The sequence below is a fragment of the Beta vulgaris genome, chromosome 2 (genome assembly GCF_026745355.1).
Source record: "Beta vulgaris subsp. vulgaris cultivar EL10 chromosome 2, EL10.2, whole genome shotgun sequence".
NCBI classification, from domain to species: Eukaryota; Viridiplantae; Streptophyta; class Magnoliopsida; order Caryophyllales; family Amaranthaceae; genus Beta; species Beta vulgaris.
The window spans coordinates 43517421-43538901 of record NC_079203.1 but is presented as its reverse complement, the minus strand read 5'-3'; the positions used below and the strand labels follow the sequence as shown (position 1 = coordinate 43538901).

The window sequence follows — 21481 nt, the reverse complement described above, 5'->3', positions numbered from 1 at the left end:
TTTGATAAAATAAATCTAATTAATTTTACACTCCTTGCATCTTTTTGTTGTAAATATTTTTCATTATGATGATACTCACTCGCAATTTGACTAATAGAACATTTGTGATCACAGTTAAGGAACTCTCATGGTTGAATCTCACTAAATATACTTCCTGGACTTTTAAATACGCGCAACGTTTACTGCCTATATGTTATCAATATACTATTATTCCTTAAAATCTTTAATTATGTATAAGTAAAAAATTATAAAAAGTTGATATTATGAAAGTATGCATTATGAAAAATCAAATAACACCACACTTGATTATATTTGATTATTTGTATACATTTGTGAGATAATATAATATAAAGTTGGTAGATGGACCGTGGTTAGTTTGAAAATGTTGTATCATTTTAGAAATAGAGGAACTATATGTATTTTTTTTATACATAAGGTAATGAAAAAATAAGTTAGGAAACCCTTCGCACAAGTGGAATACCTAACGAGTCATTTGCAAGGATATCATGAAGCTTAGGATTATTACAGTCAGTAGTGGAAAAACTATTGTGAACTAGATATCTTACGTTTACTATTCAATCAGCTGGTTTGTTTGCTTCGCAGTAGATATGACGTATGGTATGTGATGAGAATGAGTTGAGTAGAGTGTGAATATCATGAATAATATGGGTAATCTGTCACGGGGGTTGCCATAGACCATTAACTGAGTTGATGACGAGTAAATTAATACCTTCAATATGAATGTTGGGGATGTTATTTTTGATTGCAAGTTGGATTCCCATTTGGAGTCCCTTGACCTCAACAATATGAACTGCTAAATATCCTAGATTAGATGTCATGGCTTCAATTAATTGACCTTGATGATTTCTTATAATTGCTCCTACTGTTGCTGAACTATTTCGGACTTAGCCATCAAAATTTAGCTTGAACGAATGCTCTGGAGGTTTTTCCTATGCAACGGGGATGAAGGTAGGGTTAGGAGGGGGATGGGTGGGAGGGAGGTGGGGAAGAGTTGGATGAGTTGTCTATGGAGGTGCGCACACTCCATTCTTTGGCAATAAAAGAGGCTTTGAGGATGATTCTATTGGGGTTAAAGGTAACAAGGTTGAAAAGAATATCATTTCTCTCGTTCCAACAGCTCCAAATGAGGAAGATGAGTTTGGTGAGTTGTTTTTTCTGAGACTTGATGGAGTTGAAAAAAGGTAAGAGGGGTACTAGGAGGGGGGGACTACAACCATTTTTGGAGTAACAGGTTACTCCATAAATCTTGAAATTTCGGACAGTTAACAAAAGGTGGTCAATTATTTCATGGTGGAAATTAGAGGTGCTTATCGAGCGAGCCGAGCCCAAATAGCACTAGGCTCGGCTCGAGATCGTTTAACTTTTTGTGGGTTCGGCTCAGTTTGTGAGCTCGCCGAGCTTGGGGGAGTCGAGCTCATGATTAGAATTTGCTGCACGAGCTCGGCTCGTGAGCTCGTTTAGGCTCGGTTTGTGAACTCGATTAATTTTTAATATATATAAATAATTTTAATATATAAATAATTTTTTAATATAAAATATTTTTTAATATAAAATATTTTTTAAATATAAAACATTTTTTAGTATAAAATAATAATCGAGTTGTTCACAAGTTTTACGAGCCGAACTTTGCCTAGCTCGGCTCGGCTCTGCTCGTTTAAGTTTCGAGCCGAGCCTGAGTCGAGCTTCAACGAGCCGAGCTTTGACCGAGCCGATCCCGAGCTGCTTGCGAGCTTGTCAGGCTCACTATCACCCCTAGTGAAAATTACGTACAGAGGTTGCAATTAGTGAAAGGGATTTCTTTTTGTCCAAGGCGTCCCTAACAGGCAGGCTTTTTTACAGATGAATACAACAGAAGTACACCCTTAGGTCCTGTTTGATAAAAAGGGGTTTGAGGAAAAATTAGAGATTTGAACTCATAGAGAATTTGACTAGTCGATCCTTTAATTTGAGTATTTGCTAAAGAGAGGTCTAAAATAATTGATTTGGCCCAAAAAAAAAATTTGAAAAAGTTGTGGAGTGAACTTTTTGACATTAGAGTTTGGGATGAGTTTGGTCATTTATGTCCTAAAGTTCTTGAAAATTACATTCATAAACAATAAAAAGTTAATAATGAGTTTGGTCATTTTACACAATTAAGTACTCCCTCCGTCCCAATTTAGTTGCTACATTTTGACTGTAGGCACTATTCACGTCATAACTTTGACTATCTTTTACTCCATATATATAAGAAAAAACATAGTCATGTTAGATCTTATTTGATTCGTCCCAATTTGTATTTTCCAAATATATATATTTTATAATTTTTTTCATATATGTAACTCAAGATATTGGTGTTTGAAGTTACATCTCATAAACTGTGGTAAAGCAAATATAGCAACTAAATTGGGACAGAGGGAGTGACAATTAACTATTAGTTTTTTTAAAGGATTTTTTTGGTAAAAACACCCTTATGTTTGGTGATTTTTAGAACAATCCCCCTTATGTTTTTTTTTTTGGAAATGCACCCCCAAACGTTTATAAAAATTTTGGTTGCATCCCCCAAAACCTAACTTCCGTCAAATTCAGACGTTTGTGGGGCCCTTTTTTCCATTTTCCCTCCTAAATGTTGCATGAAATGACATTTGTATCCTTGGGTAATAAAACCCTTCAACTAACCTCTTCATCTCTCTCATTCAATTCCTTCGTTCTCTGAATTCATCTCTCTCACTTGCTTCAGTCAGAAATTTTCAACCTTTGGCTTAGTGTCTTGAATCCTTGCTATTTCACAAAAAACGTTACTTCATGTGTCAACAACCTCTTCTCCAGCACCAGTTCATTAATGACCACCTTCTGCCACTCCTCCTGGTTCTTGTCAACCCATCCAAAGAATCCACACCCTTCTCTTCCAGTATGAACATCTGGGAATTTGCATGCATAGAAACTCCTCCAGAGTTGTCATGAGTCCATGACCTCAAAATCTTAGCAGGAATTCGACAATTGCATTTGGTTGTCATAACCCTAATTGAACAATTAACCCAAATTAATTGTAGCAGATAAAACCCTAGAATCGCAAAATTACCCAAAATTTAATGCCTAGAAATGAATGTAACACTTACTTGATTTGAAGGATGTCAGGAATTGCCAATTGAGGGTGGAATTGCAATTTTTCGTTCGAAAATTTGGATTATCAGCTTCAATTTGGGGGTGTCGGAAAATGACCATTGTGAGAGAGGGAATGTCTTGATTTGGGGATGAAGTGGTTGTTATATAATAGCTTAGGTGGGCCCCACAAACGTCTGAATTTGACGGAAGTTAGGTTTTGGGGATGCAACCAAATTTTTTATAAAACGTTTGAGGGTGCATTTCAAAAAAAAAACATAAGGGGAATTGTTCTAAAAATCACCAAACATAAGGGTGTTTTTACCAAAAAATCCTTTTTTTAACAAACACCTTTATACAAACCGCCAATATCAACTAGTCCAACCAACTAATACAATCAACTATAAGTTAATATAATCAATTAAGAGTTATGAGTTATCCATTTTTAAATTGAAATGTTGTAAACGAGGTCATAGATTCAAATTCCCCTCCCCTTCTTTGTACCATTTTTATGGCTCATAGGGATAAAAAAAAAGGATTTTTTGTCCCAAACTATCTTTGACTTTCAAGTTTTTGCGAGAAACTACCTTATTAAAAAATTGCTGTCCTAAACTGCGTTACTTTTACCATTTTGTTGTTGATAGCTACCTTATGCCGATTTGCGACGTTGACTTTTGTTTTTCCAGTTCAAAATTGTGGGAAAAACAACATTACTCTTGTGGAAATTAAGGAGGGTGATTGTTTCAATTTTAGTTAAAATAGAAGAGAACTTTAATGGTGGATTGGTGGTACAAAGTGTCACATAGATATGAGAAAGAGAGAGCACGCACAATTAGGGTGGGGAAAATTAAAAAGTGTTTGAAGAGGTCAAGTGATATTACGTGAAAAACTGAAAAAATCGAAAAAAACAAAAGTCAATGCCGGATGCCGACATAAGGTAGCTATAAACAATAAAATGGTAAAATTAAGGTAGTTTGGGACAACAATTTTTTTATAAGGTAGTTTTTCGCAAAAACATGAAAGTTAAAGGTAATTTAGGATATAAAAAAAAAAAAAAAGGTATCCACTGATTGCCGAACCGGTTTCGAGGTTTCGTGATGAATATTTGAATCCCCAATTTGGGGTCTTGGAGAGTTGCGAAAAAGAATATCAAAACCATAAACGGCGCGGAATACCCCACGCAACGTTAGGGTTTTTGACATTTAATTCCGTTAAAACTTCACCTCATACTTCTTTAAACCCACACTAATCTTCAACCTTTAACTCAACTCTGCAATTTTCTTTCATTAACACCTTAAGCTTTACTATCAACTCCAGAATCTTTCTCTCTTTCAATAAGCAACAATGCAAGCTGCTTGTGTAGCAGAAACTGCAGCAATAATGGGTTCAATTCAACACCCATCTTACACCCCCAAAATTTCCCCTTCTCAATTTCCTCATAAATTGTCCAACAATCTCAATTTTATTAATCATTTCTCCAAACCCTCTAGATTTAATTTTGTTTCCAATAGTTTGGTTACTGGCAGACCACCCTCTTCTGTCTCTGTTCCAGCTCCTGATATTCCAGGTGCCCTTTTTTTAGTTTATATCACTTTTGGTTATTTAGATGATTAATGATTGTTACTGTTAAATTGGTTTATATTTCAAAATACAGGCTACTTTTTATCTGGCATCTGGGTCTTTTTTTTGGGTTTGTTTTGGTTGAAATTTTTTAGCAACTAAAGTGGATTTTTTTTACTGTGGATTATGCTTGGAATTATTGGGCAATGGGTACTATTGAATTAATATGCTGAGCTAATGTTATTAGGAAAATATGTTATTCTGGGTGAGTTTACTTTATTATGAATGTTGCAAAGATATCATGATATGCTGCATGTAGATTTTTCTTCCTGTTTTAGTTGAGCTAGTCTAGGTCTTGTGGACCAAGACCAAAACCACCCATATATGCCATATTGACATAGTGATCATTTTTCTTATATGGTGACCTTTTTAAAATCTTAAGTTACACTAAGTTGTTATTATCTAACATAATGACAATTTTCTATACAGTCACCTTTTCTTACATTAGTTTATCATGACGGGATCTTCACGTTATGATATAGTAATTTTTTTTCTCATATAATCACCTTTTGTAATTGACATAGTGACCCTCTTTTTATAAATCACGTGTACTAACATTATGTCCATCCTAATTTAGTGTAGACCATGTCTATATAAGTGTTTTACGTTTTAATTTTAGTTTGTTTATGTTTTATTTTGAGCTTTGCCCAATTCAGAACGATTCTGTGTAATTGTTTTTGTTTAATTTTAATAATCAACAAAAGTAGTATATCTAGTAAATTTAGTACATTTAGTCAATAAAGTAGTATATTAGAACAAAAACATCACTATGTCTATGTTAATATACCAATAATCATGTTGGGTTTTTATAAAAAGGAGAGGTGGTACCTCAGTAGAGTACCACCCCGAATTCTAGGACATTTCCCTGGGTTCGAATCCTCGTCCCAACAATATGTTGGGGAAGTACTTCTGGGCTATTTAGCCTTGTACCAAACTTCTAAGCTGGTGTGCCCTGAAGGCCAGTAGCCTAGCAGGGTTTGGTTTTCGGATCAATTATCTTTCCTTATAAAAAAAATGTTTGATTTTAATAAACTACCTTTTTTATATACCTTTTATAAATTAATATATTATTTTTTTACTTAATATACCACCAAAAAGTATTCAGAACAAAAAATGTTCAAGACGGTTCTGATTTATGCATTTCTTGTTTTATGCATGCATAGGTGCTCATTTATGATTTTATTACTGGCAGATTGTTGTACCTTCCTAAATTGATTTATGTGAAATATTGGTGGTATTGTAGATTGTTATTTGGTTTAATTCTTCATTGTATCATATGTGGTTTGATAGTATGGTTCTTTGACAGTTGCCATCTTTTGATATGATGGGCTAGTGGCAGGCCAATTATGTCATCTGAATTTGGTCTTTCCGCTGAGAAAGCTAGTTTCATGATATTTTCTATATTATCATATTTAGGTTGTGTTTGGATGAACTTAAATTAATACTAATGATAAATGAGTTTTCTTTGTTTGGTTCCTTACAAGAAAAGTTGGGGAGGAGAAAAAATGAAAATGGATAGGAGAGGAGGTATGGAAGAAGAGAAAGAGAGGTAAGATTTAGGGAGGAACATGTGGCTTTCTTTGGGAGGACTACTGTTTCCACCATCGACAAACCAAAGAAGGAAGATGGGAGAACCACTTTTTTGGGAAAAGTTTTCCTCCCAATCAAACAAGTTCTTATGCGGATTAGTCTCATGACATTAATATTACAACTTTCATTTTGGGTTTTGATTAGTTTAGGGGAAGTAGGTTGTTATTATGGATTCTTTGGAAGCTAATTTCCTTCTGGATTTACTTTATTGACATCTTGATTTGAGTGAGACTGATCCAGAGTTAAATTTTGGCTACTTTTGGTTTTGAGGCACAGTTTGTTCTGGTATATGCTGCTGACTGTGTGTTGACTGTGTTCTCTTCTGGCAGTCAATAGATGTCACAGAGTTCTCAGCTTAGCGACTTTTTCTGATTATGAGCATGTGATACAGTAGGCTTCTTGTGTTGTAGCATCACATATGGTGTTAGCTTGAATGTTCAGAATGTGCGAAATTCTTCTTCAGCTTTGGCTGCTCTTTTTTCATTATCCATCATATACATCTATCTCTGCACTCTGCAGGCTTCCACAATCTTAAAATGTATTTTGGATATTATGTATAATAAATTATTGATATATTGGAAAAAATTGTTCTTAATCATGAGTATTTCTGGTGCATTTCAGATGATGGAAGCATCTTCAAAGATATTGAGCTGACTCATGCTGATCCAGAAGTATATGGGATCATTGGCAAGGAGAAGGATAGGCAATATAAAAGTCTGGAACTTATTGCATCAGAAAATTTTACATCTAGAGCTGTCATGGAGGCTGTTGGTTCTTGTCTCACTAACAAATATTCTGAAGGATTACCGGGTAAAAGGTAAGGCTTGCTGTGAGCGAGTTATGTGCATGTATCTATATTGCTACTATATCTTATGTGCTGGCCCTAATGGGACTTAGCACTTACAACTGGTTCTTGCCCTAGGTATTACGGTGGCAATGAATATATTGATGAGCTGGAAACCCTATGTCAACAGAGGGCTTTAGAAGCATTTCACTTAGATGGAGAGAAGTGGGGTGTGAATGTTCAACCATTATCTGGTTCTCCTGCTAACTTTGAGGTTTACACTGCACTTTTAAATCCACATGACCGTATCATGGTGAGTTTTTTTATCCTGCATCTAGATTTACTAGTCATATTATCGCACAGTTATTTGGTTCATTACTTCTATTTAATCCATTCTTATTGATTCAGGGTTTAGATTTACCTCATGGAGGACATTTATCTCATGGTTTCATGACTCCTAAAAGACGAGTATCAGGCACATCAATTTATTTCGAATCTATGCCTTATCGGCTTGATGAATCTACAGGTATATACGTATATATTTTGTTTCTAAAAAGGTGGATAGTTGTGATTGTACACTTGATTTTGGTCACTGATGTATTTTTATGGGAAGAGAAGGTCTGGTTGATTACAACATGCTTGAGAAAACTGCGACTCTGTTTCGCCCAAAACTCATAATTGCTGGTGCCAGTGCGTATCCTCGAGATTTTGATTATCCTCGTATGAGGAAGGTATGTATTTTTATACAATGATGCCTAACACCCCCCCCCCCCCCCTCTCCTTCCTGATTGTTTCCATTTGCCCGTAATTGATTTTTAGTGTTGTTGAAATACAAGATTGCAGATGCTGTTGGTGCTTTTCTTATGATGGATATGGCACATATAAGTGGGCTTGTCGCTGCCTCTGTGGTTGGAAACCCATTTGAATACTGTGATGTAGTGACAACTACAACCCACAAGGTATTTCTGGACTTCTCTTCACTGTTGTAGAATGTGCTGTTATCTTTTACTGGTATACCGTGCTTTAGAATTTCAACACCCCCCCCCCCCCTCCCCGGCTTCTTGGCGTTGAATTTTTAATAATTCTCCATCACCAATGACATCTCCCTACCTTCTTTGGACTGGGATTTAAGGAAGTCAACAAAATCTCCCCACCCTGCATGATGATTTGATGAACTTCATTTGTGCCAGGATCATTGTTACTTTAGCCTGTACTTCATGTCAAACTGATGTGGTTCATGTGCTTGGCCGACATGTTTATAGTTTGAGCAAAGCTTATTATGTCAGAAAGCTGATTTTTGAGGTTTATTGATAAGAGATATGACCTCAGGGGAAGAAAATGAAAACTTTTTATTTGGCTAGAAAGTGAAGGTCTTCAGTGGTTTCAGCTTATACAATATCATCTTTTGGCAAATTGGTGATAAGTGTATTCTCTCAAATCATTTTGATATAATTTTCATTCTCCTTACGCAACTTGTAATGTTTTTCCAGTCACTACGAGGTCCTAGAGGTGGAATGATCTTTTACAAGAAGGATACGGTGTTGGGAGTTGATATGGAAACTGCCATCAATAATGCCGTCTTTCCTGGCCTACAGGTAAGGTGTTATTGGTCCTTGAATTTACTGTTTTTCCTTTGCCCTGTTGTATATCTCCATCTTGTACAGCATTCCCGTTACCTTTTTCTAAATGTCATCATTATTTTTGCAGGGTGGCCCTCATAACCACACCATAGGAGGACTAGCAGTTTGCCTGAAGCATGCACAGTCTCCGGAGTTTAAAACATACCAAAATAATGTAAACACATTGTTCCTATTACAGATGGCTCAAATTTGTGTCTAGATTCCAGTTCCTTGTGCTGATATTGAGGCGTTGTGGCTTGCAGGTGGTCTCAAACTGTAGAGCTCTTGCAAGCCGATTGGCTGAATTGGGATACAAGCTTGTCTCTGGTGGGAGCGATAACCACCTTGTTCTAGTGGATCTAAGGCCATTGGTGAGTTGCTGAGCTCTTTGACCCTGTTGGCTGTTGCTAAGCTTTCAATCTAGTTCCTACTTAAGATTTTTCTTCACTACTTCTTTTGCAAAATTTTGCTAACTTTGACCATATTCCTACTAATATATAAAATCAATTGCTATCATGTGAGATGTTAGATTTGTCTCAATGTATATATTGAACACCATATAATTTTTACATATAGATTTAAAAGTCAGAAGATATATAAGCTCAGAGTTGTGTATTGGAGAGTGTGAAGTTCCGCAATGGAAAGAATTGAAGAATTTATATAATTCTGCTAAATTGTTTGAAGTTAAGCATCGGCATTACTTCATTGATTGTCTTTGCTGAGACCTTTATCCCATCTTCCATTTTGTTGATCAAAGTCAATTTCTTTCTTTAGGGAATTGATGGTGCTCGGGTTGAGAAAATCCTTGACTTGGCTTCTATCACACTAAATAAGAACTCTGTTCCTGGTAAGTAGTTCTCAAAATTTTCATCTATGTCATCTCTCATCTAGTGGTGGCTGCTTCAAACTTTTGGGCTAAAAATACTGTGGTATTGTACATAGGTGATAAGAGTGCCCTAGTACCTGGTGGTATACGTATTGGGTCACCTGCCATGACAACCAGAGGGTTCAAAGAGAGTGACTTTGTTGCAACAGCGGACTTTATTCACGAGGGCGTCCAAATAACTCTTGAAGCAAACAAGCTGATCCCCAAGACAAAGCTTCAAGAATTTTTAAAATTTGTGGCATCTCCTGATTTCCCATTAAGAGATCGTATTTCAGACCTTCAGAGAAGAGTTGAAGTTCTGACCACCCAGTTCCCATTGCCTGGGTTGTGAGGCAAGCGGTGCTTTACGACCTACTTACGAGGAGTAGCTTATATGGTTATACCCATATGATCCACAGTCAGTTAGAAAAAAGTTGATTCTTGTGGTGATTCGTATGATCGGTGGTTGTATCCATCTGATGCTGAATAACGTGGACCTCTTGAAAGTGTTTCTATGCAACATTATGATGTTTCGACCCAGAACACACTGCTTGTATTGTACTAACCCAAGGAGGGTTGTATTTATAAATTTTGCCTCTCTTTTTACTTCTGTGATTTCTGAATGAACTGCATTTTGCTTACTTAATGTGAAGTTTTTCTTCACTTTAAGAATCAGAAGAAATTTTAAACCTATTCACTATAACCGTGAGAATAATGAGATAAATCTTTCTAATCTATTGGATTAGGTAAGAAAATTGGCCAGTTTTCCGACACTTGTGTTTTTTGGAATTGAACTTGATGAAGAAATGCGGGTGAAATTGCATGGGAAAGATTATGGAAAAAGAAAATTGAATAATTATGTAGATTTCATAGAGTACATGGTCTGAGCAATTTGAACTGGGTAATACTTTATTCCCCAACTCAAATATTTTCTAATTTCTAGCATAACAAACCGAACTAGTATAACAAACCAAACAGTGAAACTAATTTTCATGTAGTCGGAGTCTCTTCCTTTTCTCCATAAAAATCCTAATATTTTAGGATTTTTCCAATTAGTTTCGGGCTGTAATCATCCTTTTCGGTGGTGGTAAGCTCCAATTTCTACTTCTATCTAGTTTTCGTTAAAAAAGATGTCGTTTCTCCCGTTGTTAAAGAGTTTTCTACCCAATTATGAGTTTATTTGTATCATTTGGTGGGAGTTTAGAGTTTGATTTGTTAGTCTCTGTTGGAGGGAGTTTAAAGTTCGATTTTTCTATTTAGTATTGGATTTTGTATACTATCGACTCGATTCAATAAAGATATATTGTCTCAAAACTATATCAGAATAATAACCGCTGTCATAGAAATCTGCATAATTCAGCGAATAAACGAGTATGTTATCTTGTTAGACCTGGTTCATTGTTATCATAGTTATATCGTAGAGGGACTTCTTTTGATCAAGTTATGTTGTATTTCGTTCTTTTTTAATATCGATTGTAGATGCCATATCGAGTTCCATTAAAAAAAAAAGACTCACGTAATTCAATTATTTTAGTTCAGTAAATGGTTGTTGTATTTGTTTTTCCTTATAATTCCTCGTCAAAATGATTTTTAAGCATAGCATAAAAATGCTTCAACTTTTGCTAACACATTGTGATTCAATTCATATCCCACTTTTTACAATTTAGCAATTCATTACATTTAGATGCATCTGTAAAGCCGTAAAGGTATCAAACTAGGTACTAGGTGGGTTTGGATTGACCCACCCTAGGTCGGGTATGTTTTTGTTGGGTTCAGGTCCACTACCAGAACGAAGTTGTGGTCAATGTATGACTTATGTATGGTTCGGTACAAAAGTTAGGTCATGTTTGAGTTAGGCAATGTTGTTAAAATCGAGATTCTAGTTTGAATCGAAAACAACCTTTAGAATCGAGTCGTAAAATCGAATCGTAGAATCGTAAGATTCTACAAACATGTATAATCAAGATATTGCACTCAATCTTCATTGAATATGCTAAAATTATAAGTTAAAAGACCTAAAAATTGGAAAAAATAGTTGTTTACCCACTATATTGGCAATAACTAACAATATATATCTCTTATTTTCTTTGTTAGCATGATATAAACTTGCGAGGTTTTCGAATCGAATCGTCTACCATATTTTGAATCGTAAAATCGTAAGATTTTAAGATTTGAATCGCAATTTTAATAACTTTGGAGTTAGGTCTAATCAATTTCGGTAATCTTAGGTCGGGTTTAAATTTATGCAAGTGAAATCATATTTCATGCAAACTTAGGTTAGGTCGAGTTGAGTTTCAAGTAGATTTGGTTTGAGTAAAGCTAGGTTCAGATGAATCGGGGTAAGATGAAATTGGTTTTTTATATATTTAGAGTCAAATAAGTAAAAAACAAAACATCCCGAATTTCTTTTAAAAAAATTTCAATTTACAATGCTTTCATAATATGCTACTCTTCCAAATCTAAGTGAATAAGTGATACACACATAAAAGTAGTCTTTCACTCTTGATTTGGCCTATTATGAGACGTACACTAACCTCAGCCACAAACCTTCCTCCATATACAGTATACTCCACAGTCCACATCTACAAAGTTGCACAATTTGACACTAATTATACATGGCTGCTCAAGTTTCTCCTAACCTGATAAGTGCTCGAAGATTCTCTCCAATTTCTAATTTCCACCCATCTTCTCAATTACTCTTCAAATCTTCCAAACAATTTCATCTCAGAACTCGAAGATTCACATCCATTTCATGTCAACCCAACCAATCCTCCTCAGATTCTTCCCCTCTTACGGTAGGTATGTCTCGTTCCTTTTCTTTTTCAAAATTAAACAGAGTTTATAAATTTTTTCATTCTCATATACTTTTGTGGTTATGAATTTTATGATAGTGTTTTTGTCGTAGATATTGGATACACTTGCCCGGTCAATTTTTGTGATTTTTGTATTAAATAACATGGGATTTAGCGGATTAGGGATCTGTTTGGTTTAATGGAAAATATTTTCACCGAAAATGGTTTTTCATGGAAGATATTTTCTGGTAGAAAAACGCAAATCAATACTCGTTTTCTTTGTTTGGTTTGATGGATAACTTTTAGTTAGGGTGTGTCTCGAATTTTAGTATATTACTATTGGTAGTAACTAGTATATGGTCTCTCAAGTGGTTCATGTGTTGGTCCATGTATGATTTACTTGGTCGCTTGAGTGCTTGGTTTCATGGCTTTTAGTTTCTTATGGCAAGTTTGTTTGGTATTCTTTAGCTATAGGAATGATATGCTAGCTAGTAGGTGCACATGGTGCACTCAGTAAATTTGTTCCATTTTCGATGAGTAAGTGTTTTATTTCAACAAATGTTCGTTTTAGGCATATTTTTCAGCGAAAAATATGTTATATTTCCCGTGAAAATTGTTCTATTTTCAATGAGCAAATGTTAATGTCAACAAATGTTCATTTTAAGCATATTTTTCAACAAAAATATATGTTCTATTTTTCGTGAAAATTATTCTATTTTCAATAAGTAAATGTTCTATTTCAATAAATGCTCGTTTTAAGCTTATTTTTCAGCAGAAAATTATGTTCTATTTTTTGTAAAAATTGTTCTATTTTCGATAAGCAAATGTTTTATTTTAAAAAATATTCGTTTTAAGCTTATTTTTCAGCAAAAAATATGTTCTATTTTCCGTGAAAAATATGTTCTATATTTGATGAGCAAATGTTCTATTTAAGTAATTGAATTATGTTAATGTTCCACTTCAACAGTAAAATGTTCATTTTCGTAATTGAATTCTGGTAATGATCCACTTAACAATAAAATGTTCAATGTTCCACTTCAACAGTAAAATGGTCGTTTGTATAAGTGAATTCTTGTAATGTTCTACTTTAAAATTTTCGTTTTCATTTTCGTAAATGTTCTATTTTGCATTGTGGGGACACAGTTCTTATTCTGCTCCTGGGATCACAATCCACATATTAGGTATATATAGTGTTGGAAGGTTTGGTTTTGATACTGGAAGCTTTCCTATTTTCTAATATGATATTAGAATTTAGTGTTATGGAAAGTCTTTGCTGGCTCAGTTATATTGTGCAGCAGCTCTATCTTTTGTACTAGGTTTAATGGTTTGTAGGTAGATTGTTCCTATACATGTATGCTTGGCCACAAGATCAATTAAGCTTGCTTAGCCTTCGGTTTTATTTTGAGAGATCAAGTGAGAAGACTTTGTTTTAAGAGCTCCTTTTGTGTGTGGGGGACTATTAGTACTTCTGCCGTTAGTTTTCTCCATATGTATTAGTGGATTCATTCTCTTCCTATGCCATATTTTTATGTGTTGTTCTCCTACATATATTGTGTTTGTTTGTGTTATTCTCAGTACTTAATGTATTAGTATTGTCTAGTTTGCTACCGGATCCCGTGAATAAGTAGGAGTAATATTCCTTATATGTAATATTCCTAATAAGTGGTATCAAAAGCCTTAGATTGTGTGGTTTTTTGGTTATCATGAAAACTTTCAAGTTTGATATTGGGAAATTTAACAGATCTGTGAATTTTGGCTTGTGGAAACGTAAGATGCGTGTGATCTTAGTCCAACAAGGTTGGGAGAAAGCATTGGCTGGGAAGAGCAAGAAACCTATATCCATGACTGATGATCAGTTTAAAGAGATAGATCTAAAGGCTCTGTCTGCGATTCAGTTGTGCTTGTCGGATGAAGTGTTGCAAGTGGTAGCAAAGGAAGAAACAACTGTTGGGTTGTGGCTAAAATTGGAATCGATGTATATGACAAAGATTGTCACTAATCGATTGTTGTTGAAGAGCAAGCTTCATGATTTGAAGCTACAAGAAGGTAAGCCAATCAAGATTCATATTGATGAATTTTGCTCAATCGTTATGGATTTACACAATATAGATATTGAGCTTGATGATGAAAATTTGGCGATTTACCTTTTATGTTCACTACCACCTTCATACAAGCATGTTAGAGAAACATTGCTTTATGGTCGTGATGAGGTTAATTTTGAAGACATTAAGGATGCCTTGTTGCAACATGAATTAACTCAAGAACAATTGGTTAAGAAAGATTCTAATCCTGGAGTTAGTGCGAGACTCGTTGCAAAAGGTAGTTATGCTATTGGTGAGTCGTCTAATTTATCACATAAGGATCTTGTCTGCAATTATTGTCATAAGAAACGTCATATTAAGAGAAATTGTTCCAAACTGAAAAATAAGAAGCGTTAAGAGGATCAACAATGTATGGTTAAAAGCGGCCATGAGGAGGATCTCGCATATGCCGACGTTGCACTTGATGACTATGACGAAGATGATGTTAGTTTGGCGGTAGATGTTGTGCCTAGTTCCAATGACAAGTGGATTATTAATTCTAGAAGTTCTTCTCATGTTTGTCCTATTAGAGATTACTTCACTACCTATGATCTAGTTTAAGGTGGAGAAGTTAAGCTTGGCAATGGTGAGGTTTGCAGAGTTGTTGGATTTGGGACAACGAAGGTGAGAATGTTTGATGGTGCAGTGATCATACTAACTAATGTTCGACACGTTCTTTATATGAAATTAAACTTATCTGTTTGGGTGCTCTTGATGCTCAAGGCTACTATTGTGTTCTTAATAATGGTGTGGCTTTAATTTCTAGAGGCACTCGAGTTTTGGTGAAGGGTAAGAGAGGTGGCAATTATGAGCTTGCTGGGTCTATGGTGAATATGAGTGGTTCATATGGTGCATCATGTTTAGATTTTAAGAGTGTGAGAAGCAATGTGGAAAATTCAGGTTTCTCTTTGGTTTGCTGTTGTAGCGGTTTTGATGTGGGATTTTGCATTCGAAGTGCACAAAGGTTGAGTAAGAGCATGCCAGTTCACAATTGCCTAAGTGTGTCTTGGGGGTAAGTAAAAATTCCTCATGTTAAGGTGGATCCCAGGTTGGGTTTTATGTTGGAGGAGACTGAGGCGTTTCTTGGTGTCCACTATATCAGTGATGGATTTTAGTGAATTGGATCCAAGGTGGAGTTTGTTGGGATGTGTCTCGAATATGAGTATTGATAGTACATGGTCTCTCAAGTGGTTCATGTGTTGGTCCGTGTATTATTTCCTTGATCTGCTTAGTTTTGTGGCTTTTAGTTTCTTATGGCAAGTTTGTTTGGTATTGTTTAGCTAAAGGAATTAAATGCCAACTAGTATCCTTAGTCTTGGAAGGTTTGGTTTTGATAGTGGAAGCTTCCTTTTTTATAATGGTATTAGAATTTTAGTGTTATGGAAAGTTTTTGCCGACTCAGTTATATTGTGCTGCTATTTTTTCCTTTTTACTAGGTTTAATGGTTTGTAGGTAGATTGTTCCTGTACATGTATGCTTGGCCACAAGATCAATTGAACTTGCTTAGGCTTCAATTTTATTTTGAGAAATCAAGTGAGATAATTTTAGAGTTGAAAGAGTACTCTAATTGCTGAGCTAACTTTGTTTTAAGAGCTCCTTTTGTATGTGTGGGAGTACTATAATTCTCCGTTAGTTTTCTCCATCTTTATTAGTGGATTCGTTCTTTTCCTTGGCCGTATTTTTGTGTTTGTTCTCCTCTAAATATTGTTTGTTTGTGTTATTCTCAATAATTAGTATATTAATGTTGTCTAATTTGCAACCAGATCCTCGGAATAGGTAGGAGTAATATATTCCTTACAAGGGGTAATATTCCTAACACTATTAAGCTAAGAAGAGAAAAATGGAGATGTTGGGAATGAGAGAGTGGAGGACAATGGTTTTCCTTCAAATTTTGGAGGAAAATGTTTACGAAGGGATGGAGAAGTCTTTTCCACCATAGTTTTTCTTTTTAAATTCCTTGTCCAACCAAACAATCAAAAATAGGGAATAGTTGCCCTCCATAACAAATGAAGCCTAGGTAACACTAGTCACTCATTAGGTATCGCAATTACCAAATGGGTGAACTCTCATAAGTTGTGATGGACTGATGGTTCATGGTTTTAAATGGAAATTTGACTTGTTGCATAATCCTACTCCTCAAGTGTTTCTTAGTGACTACGTAGTCCCTCCTATGATTTATCGTGCTACCTCGTGTCTAGTTTATATAGATGCCAAGGTTCACAATAGTTTTTAGCTAGTGTTACTTATTTGCGTACAAGATTAGATTTAGGAATGCATCTCACTATTACTTTTGTTAATTAGTTCAAATGTGTACCACTCAGAGTAACAGCTCTACTTTTTTGTGTTTTAGTTTACGGAATTAGCGAATTATATAACACTTGTCATAGCAATTGCCAAGTGGGTGAATTATTATTAGCTGGGATGCTTTCATGGTTTTTATGGAAACTTGACTTGCTGCAAAATTCTACTCCTCAAGTGTGTATTAGAGACTACATTACTCCATGCTACGATTATCAATTTTTCATACTACCTCGTGTCTAGTTTATTCAGAAGCCAAGGTTCAAAATAGTTTGTGATACAGTTTTCAAATTCTTCTTATTATTGGTTCTTTAGCTCAGTTTCATTTAATGAAATGATGTCTAACCTTACAGCCCATTTGGTGGCCAATAATAAATGATGGTAATGTTACATGTCGTTTTGTAAAAAAAAGATTACCTATGGCAGTGGAACTTCATACTCAAATATGTGTTTTTCTTCATGAATTTCCATTACTAGTCAGTTCCACTTTGAAAGTGGTAATGGAAAATTATGAAGAAAAATAGATACTTTGGATGGATAAACCTTACCGTTGAAATTGACATAAGACTTCCGTTATAACATTACCTGAAAGGTTTTTACTTTTACCATCTTGTATTATTGACTACCAGACAGGCCATTAGTGGAAAGAGCTTGACTTTATTTGAAATCTTGATTCTCTTTGTGATGGAGGATTTATTTTTCACATATCATATGTGTCCACTCCTCTTATTGTCCTCTAATCTTTGTCCAGGAGATCCAGCCACCCTCCGAACCTAGTTCAGTCGATGATAAAACTGTTACAACTTCTTCCTCTGATACTAGCCTTCCTGAACTTCCAAACAAAGAAGTGAATAAGAGAATTGCTCTGCTTTCCACTGTCGCGGCTCTTGGGCTTTTCTTATCGACACGTTTAGATTTTGGTGTTTCATTGGGTGACCTCACTGCCTTAGCATTACCATATGAAGAGGTATGTCTTTTATGCCTACATCTTTGTGCTCTATATGTTGCTACTTGCTAAAATGATGGTTAGTGAAAGTAGAGGCTACTTCTTGGAGCAAAGAAGTCAACAGAACTATTTGAAGGAAATTCGGACAACATGAGGCTATAATTCTATGGAGATTTGTTTCAAAAGTATCCTTGTTGAATGTTTGTGCTGACACATAGAAATGGTGTGAGCACCTGGATACTTCAATTTGCAAAACAGGGGAAGTTCAGTACTTTCTTACTTGTACATATAGGACCTATGTAGCATGGGTACTTCTTCTAGGTCACGTATTCGTACCCGCACCCGTACCCAATACGATACGTATCCTGTATGGGTACGCGTATCCTTTCCTAAATTTTCAAAATCTTGCCATTTTTTGCCCCCATACCCGAATCTGCACTCATACCCGTCTATGTGCAACCTAGTATAGGACAGAGGAAAATATCCCTGTGCCGATATCTTATCTTTGGACGCTCACAACCGTTTCTCCATATTTTCAAGAGAAGATTTTCCATCTCAAACTCCTGGCTCTGTACCCAAGTCTGACCCTCGTATCTAAGCAAGCTTTTTTTTTTGTAGTTATATCCAATTCCAAGCATCATTGACAAACTGTTTGCAGAATCTAAGTGAAACGCTCGTGTATATAACTGTTAGTGAAGAAATTATATGTGCCAAGGGTTTGATAGACCCTTAACACCTAAAGCGGCTTTGACATCCTCCTTGGGATCCTGGGTTCACTTCAATGACTCTCGGACCAGTCAAAGGAGAGGAAGTTCTGCATTATGCAGAACGATGTTGTTGTTGAGATGACATTTGATGATTAGTAATGCAAACATATTAGCAATCTCATGGCAATGAAAAATAGTAACTTCATCTGATTTTAAGATGAGTGGATCAAGACTGAAAAATAGTATATAGTTACACGAACTCCCTAAAAACAGCTAAAGGAATTCAAATGCAAGTCAGAGGTCTGATGAATGATTGAATGTTATTAATGATCCTTTCCTCTTCTTTATATCTTGTCAATAGCCTCTAGCAGCTGCACAAATCTCCACCTTCAATCTGCTTTGAGCACCCCCCCCCCCTCTCTCTCTCTCTCACAAATAAAAAACCTGCAGAGTTCCAATTGAGAATTATTTCAAAACTTCGCTTCAACTAAAGAATGCACATCTTTTGGAATTTCTAGTTTGATGTGCTATTGGACCCCTAAGCATTTGTCTGAGGTTGAAAATCAAAATGCACGCCTAAGCATTTTTCTGATACTAAAAAACTACTTAAGATGCATGCCTCATTATCATTTAATTTTACTCTTAGCTTTCTGCTGCCATGCTCAGTAGAAAGTTTATATTTCCCATGCTGATTTTTGGGACTGCAAGAATTAGTAATCTCATTTGATACTTTTGCTGTGGAATAGTAGCATACTGGCACATACTTACCTTCATGGTTTTAGCCTTTTAGGAGAATAACTTGACTAGTGTTCAATATCTATATGTTTCAATTCTATTATGCTAACGAAACTATGTTTGCCATGTCTCACCTGGTTCAATTGAGCTTTCAGTGGCTAAATAACAATTTTGACGCTCATATATTGTTGTTCTATAGGCTTTATCAAACGGAAAACCAACAATTGTGGAATTCTATGCAGACTGGTGCGAAGTATGTAGGGAATTAGCACCAGAGGTATACAAAGTTGAGCAGCAGTATAGGTGAAGTTTTATCTGATTTCCTGCTGACTTTTGCTAATTACGGTGGTTGTTGCTCAAGTTAGTGGCTTTTGAGTATATAGTTATAAAATTATGATTTTGACGAAACCAAATCTCTCAGGGATCGTGTGAACTTTGTGATGCTGAATGTTGACAACACAAAGTGGGAGCAAGAGATAGACGAATTTGGTGTTGAGGGCATCCCACATTTTGCGTTCTTGGACAAGGATGGTAACGAGGAGGGGAATGTGGTTGGCAGGCTTCCCAGACAATATTTGTTGGAAAATGTGGACGCTCTAGCATGTGGTAAGGATTCTATCCCTCACGCTCGTGTTGTTGGGCAGTATTCAAATGCAGAGGCTAGAAAGGTTCACCAAGTTGCTGATCCAAGAAGTCACGGCTAAGTTTCCCCGAAGAACTGTTCCGTTAAATCGTACTACATCAGTGTACATCCATTAGTTACTGTTATACTAGCATTGTGTATTGTACCGATACCTCTTTCATACTGAAGGCAGCTCATTTGTGAATGCATCCGGTCATGTTTCTTGGACTCCTTGTAAATGCTCTCTAATTTCTCTTCTTTTACAATGTTATGCACAAGTATCGATATTCGGATATGTCATCTACATTGCTATGGTGAGGCCAAGGCGAGGCACAATTGATATTTGCCTAGTCGGTAACTGAGGATCCATCAATCCAACAAATTATATAGTCTCGTACCTGGATACTGCAGTAACTCAGAACACTTGCATGCTTTGTAAATGTTTGAGGGAGTAAATGTCTACTTTGTCATGAAAATCAGCCAAAAGACAGTAGTTTACTTTCTCATGGTGTAACGGGTAGCAGGCTCCCATGTCATCCTAAGAGTGGAGCGTCCTACCGCAAGTATGTACTCCCTCCATTCTAGAGATATAGTGAATTATATATTTTTTAGGGGTAAAATTTTAAAATCTTTGATTAAATATCCTAATTGATTTTTTCAGAACAACAAAATCATACTCATGTGGGATCAAGTTAGATTGGCATTAATGTGTACTTTCTTAATATCATCTTTTAGTATTTTTTTTATTAATATATGATTGAAGATATAAAAAGTCAAATGTACGTCTTCGAGACTGTGTAATAACAAAACTAGCATAATTTTATGGAAAATCCTAATAATATATCGAAGGTCTTAATAATCTGATTGAATTAAGGATTCCTAGGCAGGAAAATTTGAATTATGATAATTGAAATTACATAGTAATTTTTTTCTCTTTCTTTTAAATGAGAGAAAAACAAAGTCAATTTATAATCCGAAAGCTAATTTAAAACATTCGTATTAATGAGGGAAAATTTTACATTACAAAAGAGAAAAGAACGAAAAAGAGACTTGGATGGCCAAAGAGTGGTGCCTGGTGGTAGCCTAGTAGGTTGCTACTTGCTAGCCCCGCAAATTAAAAAAAAAAAGTAGAGATAAAAGGAAGGAGGAAGGGTGGGAACATATATTTTCATGGCAAATGAAATTGAAGCCAAATAACACCAGATTATATTAAACTTTTCCCTACTACCTTATGAGTAATGTAACTCTCCAAGATGATTGATTAATGGTATTAACATCATCTTAAATTCTAGAGGTTTAAATTAGGGTGTACACAATTCGATCTAGATCGCCATTTGGACTTGAACCGGTCCAAACTAGGATTTTGGTCTTTTATTCCGGTCCGATCCAGTCCAAGCCTGCAAAATTTCGATTTGGATCGAAGACTCGATATTCTAAATAAATGCAAATTGCCAACAAAATTCAAATTGCCAACAAAATTCAAATTCCTAACAAAATTCAAATTGCCAACAAAATCCAAATTCCCAACAAAATTCAGATTCCCAACCAATTTCAAATACTCCTTTTGATCCAAACATGCTAAACAATCCTCAATTCCTTGCTATGTTCCAAGCCTTCGTAAACCAGAATACTCCATATCCCACAAGTCTGTGAGTAGAAATACTATTGGATTCCAGTTCTCAAATTTGTTTGTAATTCAACACTAAATCTTCCCCGAAATGGT

The 21481-nt window shown here is 35.5% G+C and overlaps 2 protein-coding genes across 2 annotated transcripts; both read left to right on the top strand.

Moving 5' to 3' along the window:
• Positions 1-4194: 4194 nt before the first annotated feature.
• Positions 4195-10183, top strand: LOC104886493 (serine hydroxymethyltransferase 3, chloroplastic). The gene is made up of 11 exons (XM_010670940.4): positions 4195-4666; positions 6931-7126; positions 7232-7406; positions 7502-7619; positions 7712-7824; positions 7930-8052; positions 8584-8688; positions 8801-8887; positions 8976-9083; positions 9487-9559; positions 9655-10183. The coding sequence occupies exons 1-11, from the start codon at positions 4444-4446 to the stop codon at positions 9927-9929; spliced, it is 1596 nt and encodes a 531-aa protein (XP_010669242.2). The 5' UTR covers positions 4195-4443; the 3' UTR covers positions 9930-10183.
• A 1942-nt stretch (positions 10184-12125) lies between these two features.
• Positions 12126-19989, top strand: LOC104886496 (thioredoxin-like protein HCF164, chloroplastic). The gene is made up of 4 exons (XM_010670941.4): positions 12126-12372; positions 17500-17715; positions 19336-19439; positions 19558-19989. The coding sequence occupies exons 1-4, from the start codon at positions 12193-12195 to the stop codon at positions 19838-19840; spliced, it is 783 nt and encodes a 260-aa protein (XP_010669243.1). The 5' UTR covers positions 12126-12192; the 3' UTR covers positions 19841-19989.
• Positions 19990-21481: the final 1492 nt, after the last annotated feature.

Coding starts and splice junctions, on each gene's coding strand:
- LOC104886496 (XM_010670941.4), top strand. CDS start 12,193: ATGGCTGCTCAAGTTTCTCCTAACCTGATAAGTGCTCGAAGATTCTCT. Junction 17,716..19,335: donor TAGCATTACCATATGAAGAG/GTATGTCTTTTA, acceptor GTTGTTCTATAG/GCTTTATCAAACGGAAAACC. Junction 19,440..19,557: donor AAAGTTGAGCAGCAGTATAG/GTGAAGTTTTAT, acceptor CAAATCTCTCAG/GGATCGTGTGAACTTTGTGA.
- LOC104886493 (XM_010670940.4), top strand. CDS start 4,444: ATGCAAGCTGCTTGTGTAGCAGAAACTGCAGCAATAATGGGTTCAATT. Junction 7,825..7,929: donor ATTATCCTCGTATGAGGAAG/GTATGTATTTTT, acceptor TTGAAATACAAG/ATTGCAGATGCTGTTGGTGC. Junction 9,084..9,486: donor TAGTGGATCTAAGGCCATTG/GTGAGTTGCTGA, acceptor TTCTTTCTTTAG/GGAATTGATGGTGCTCGGGT.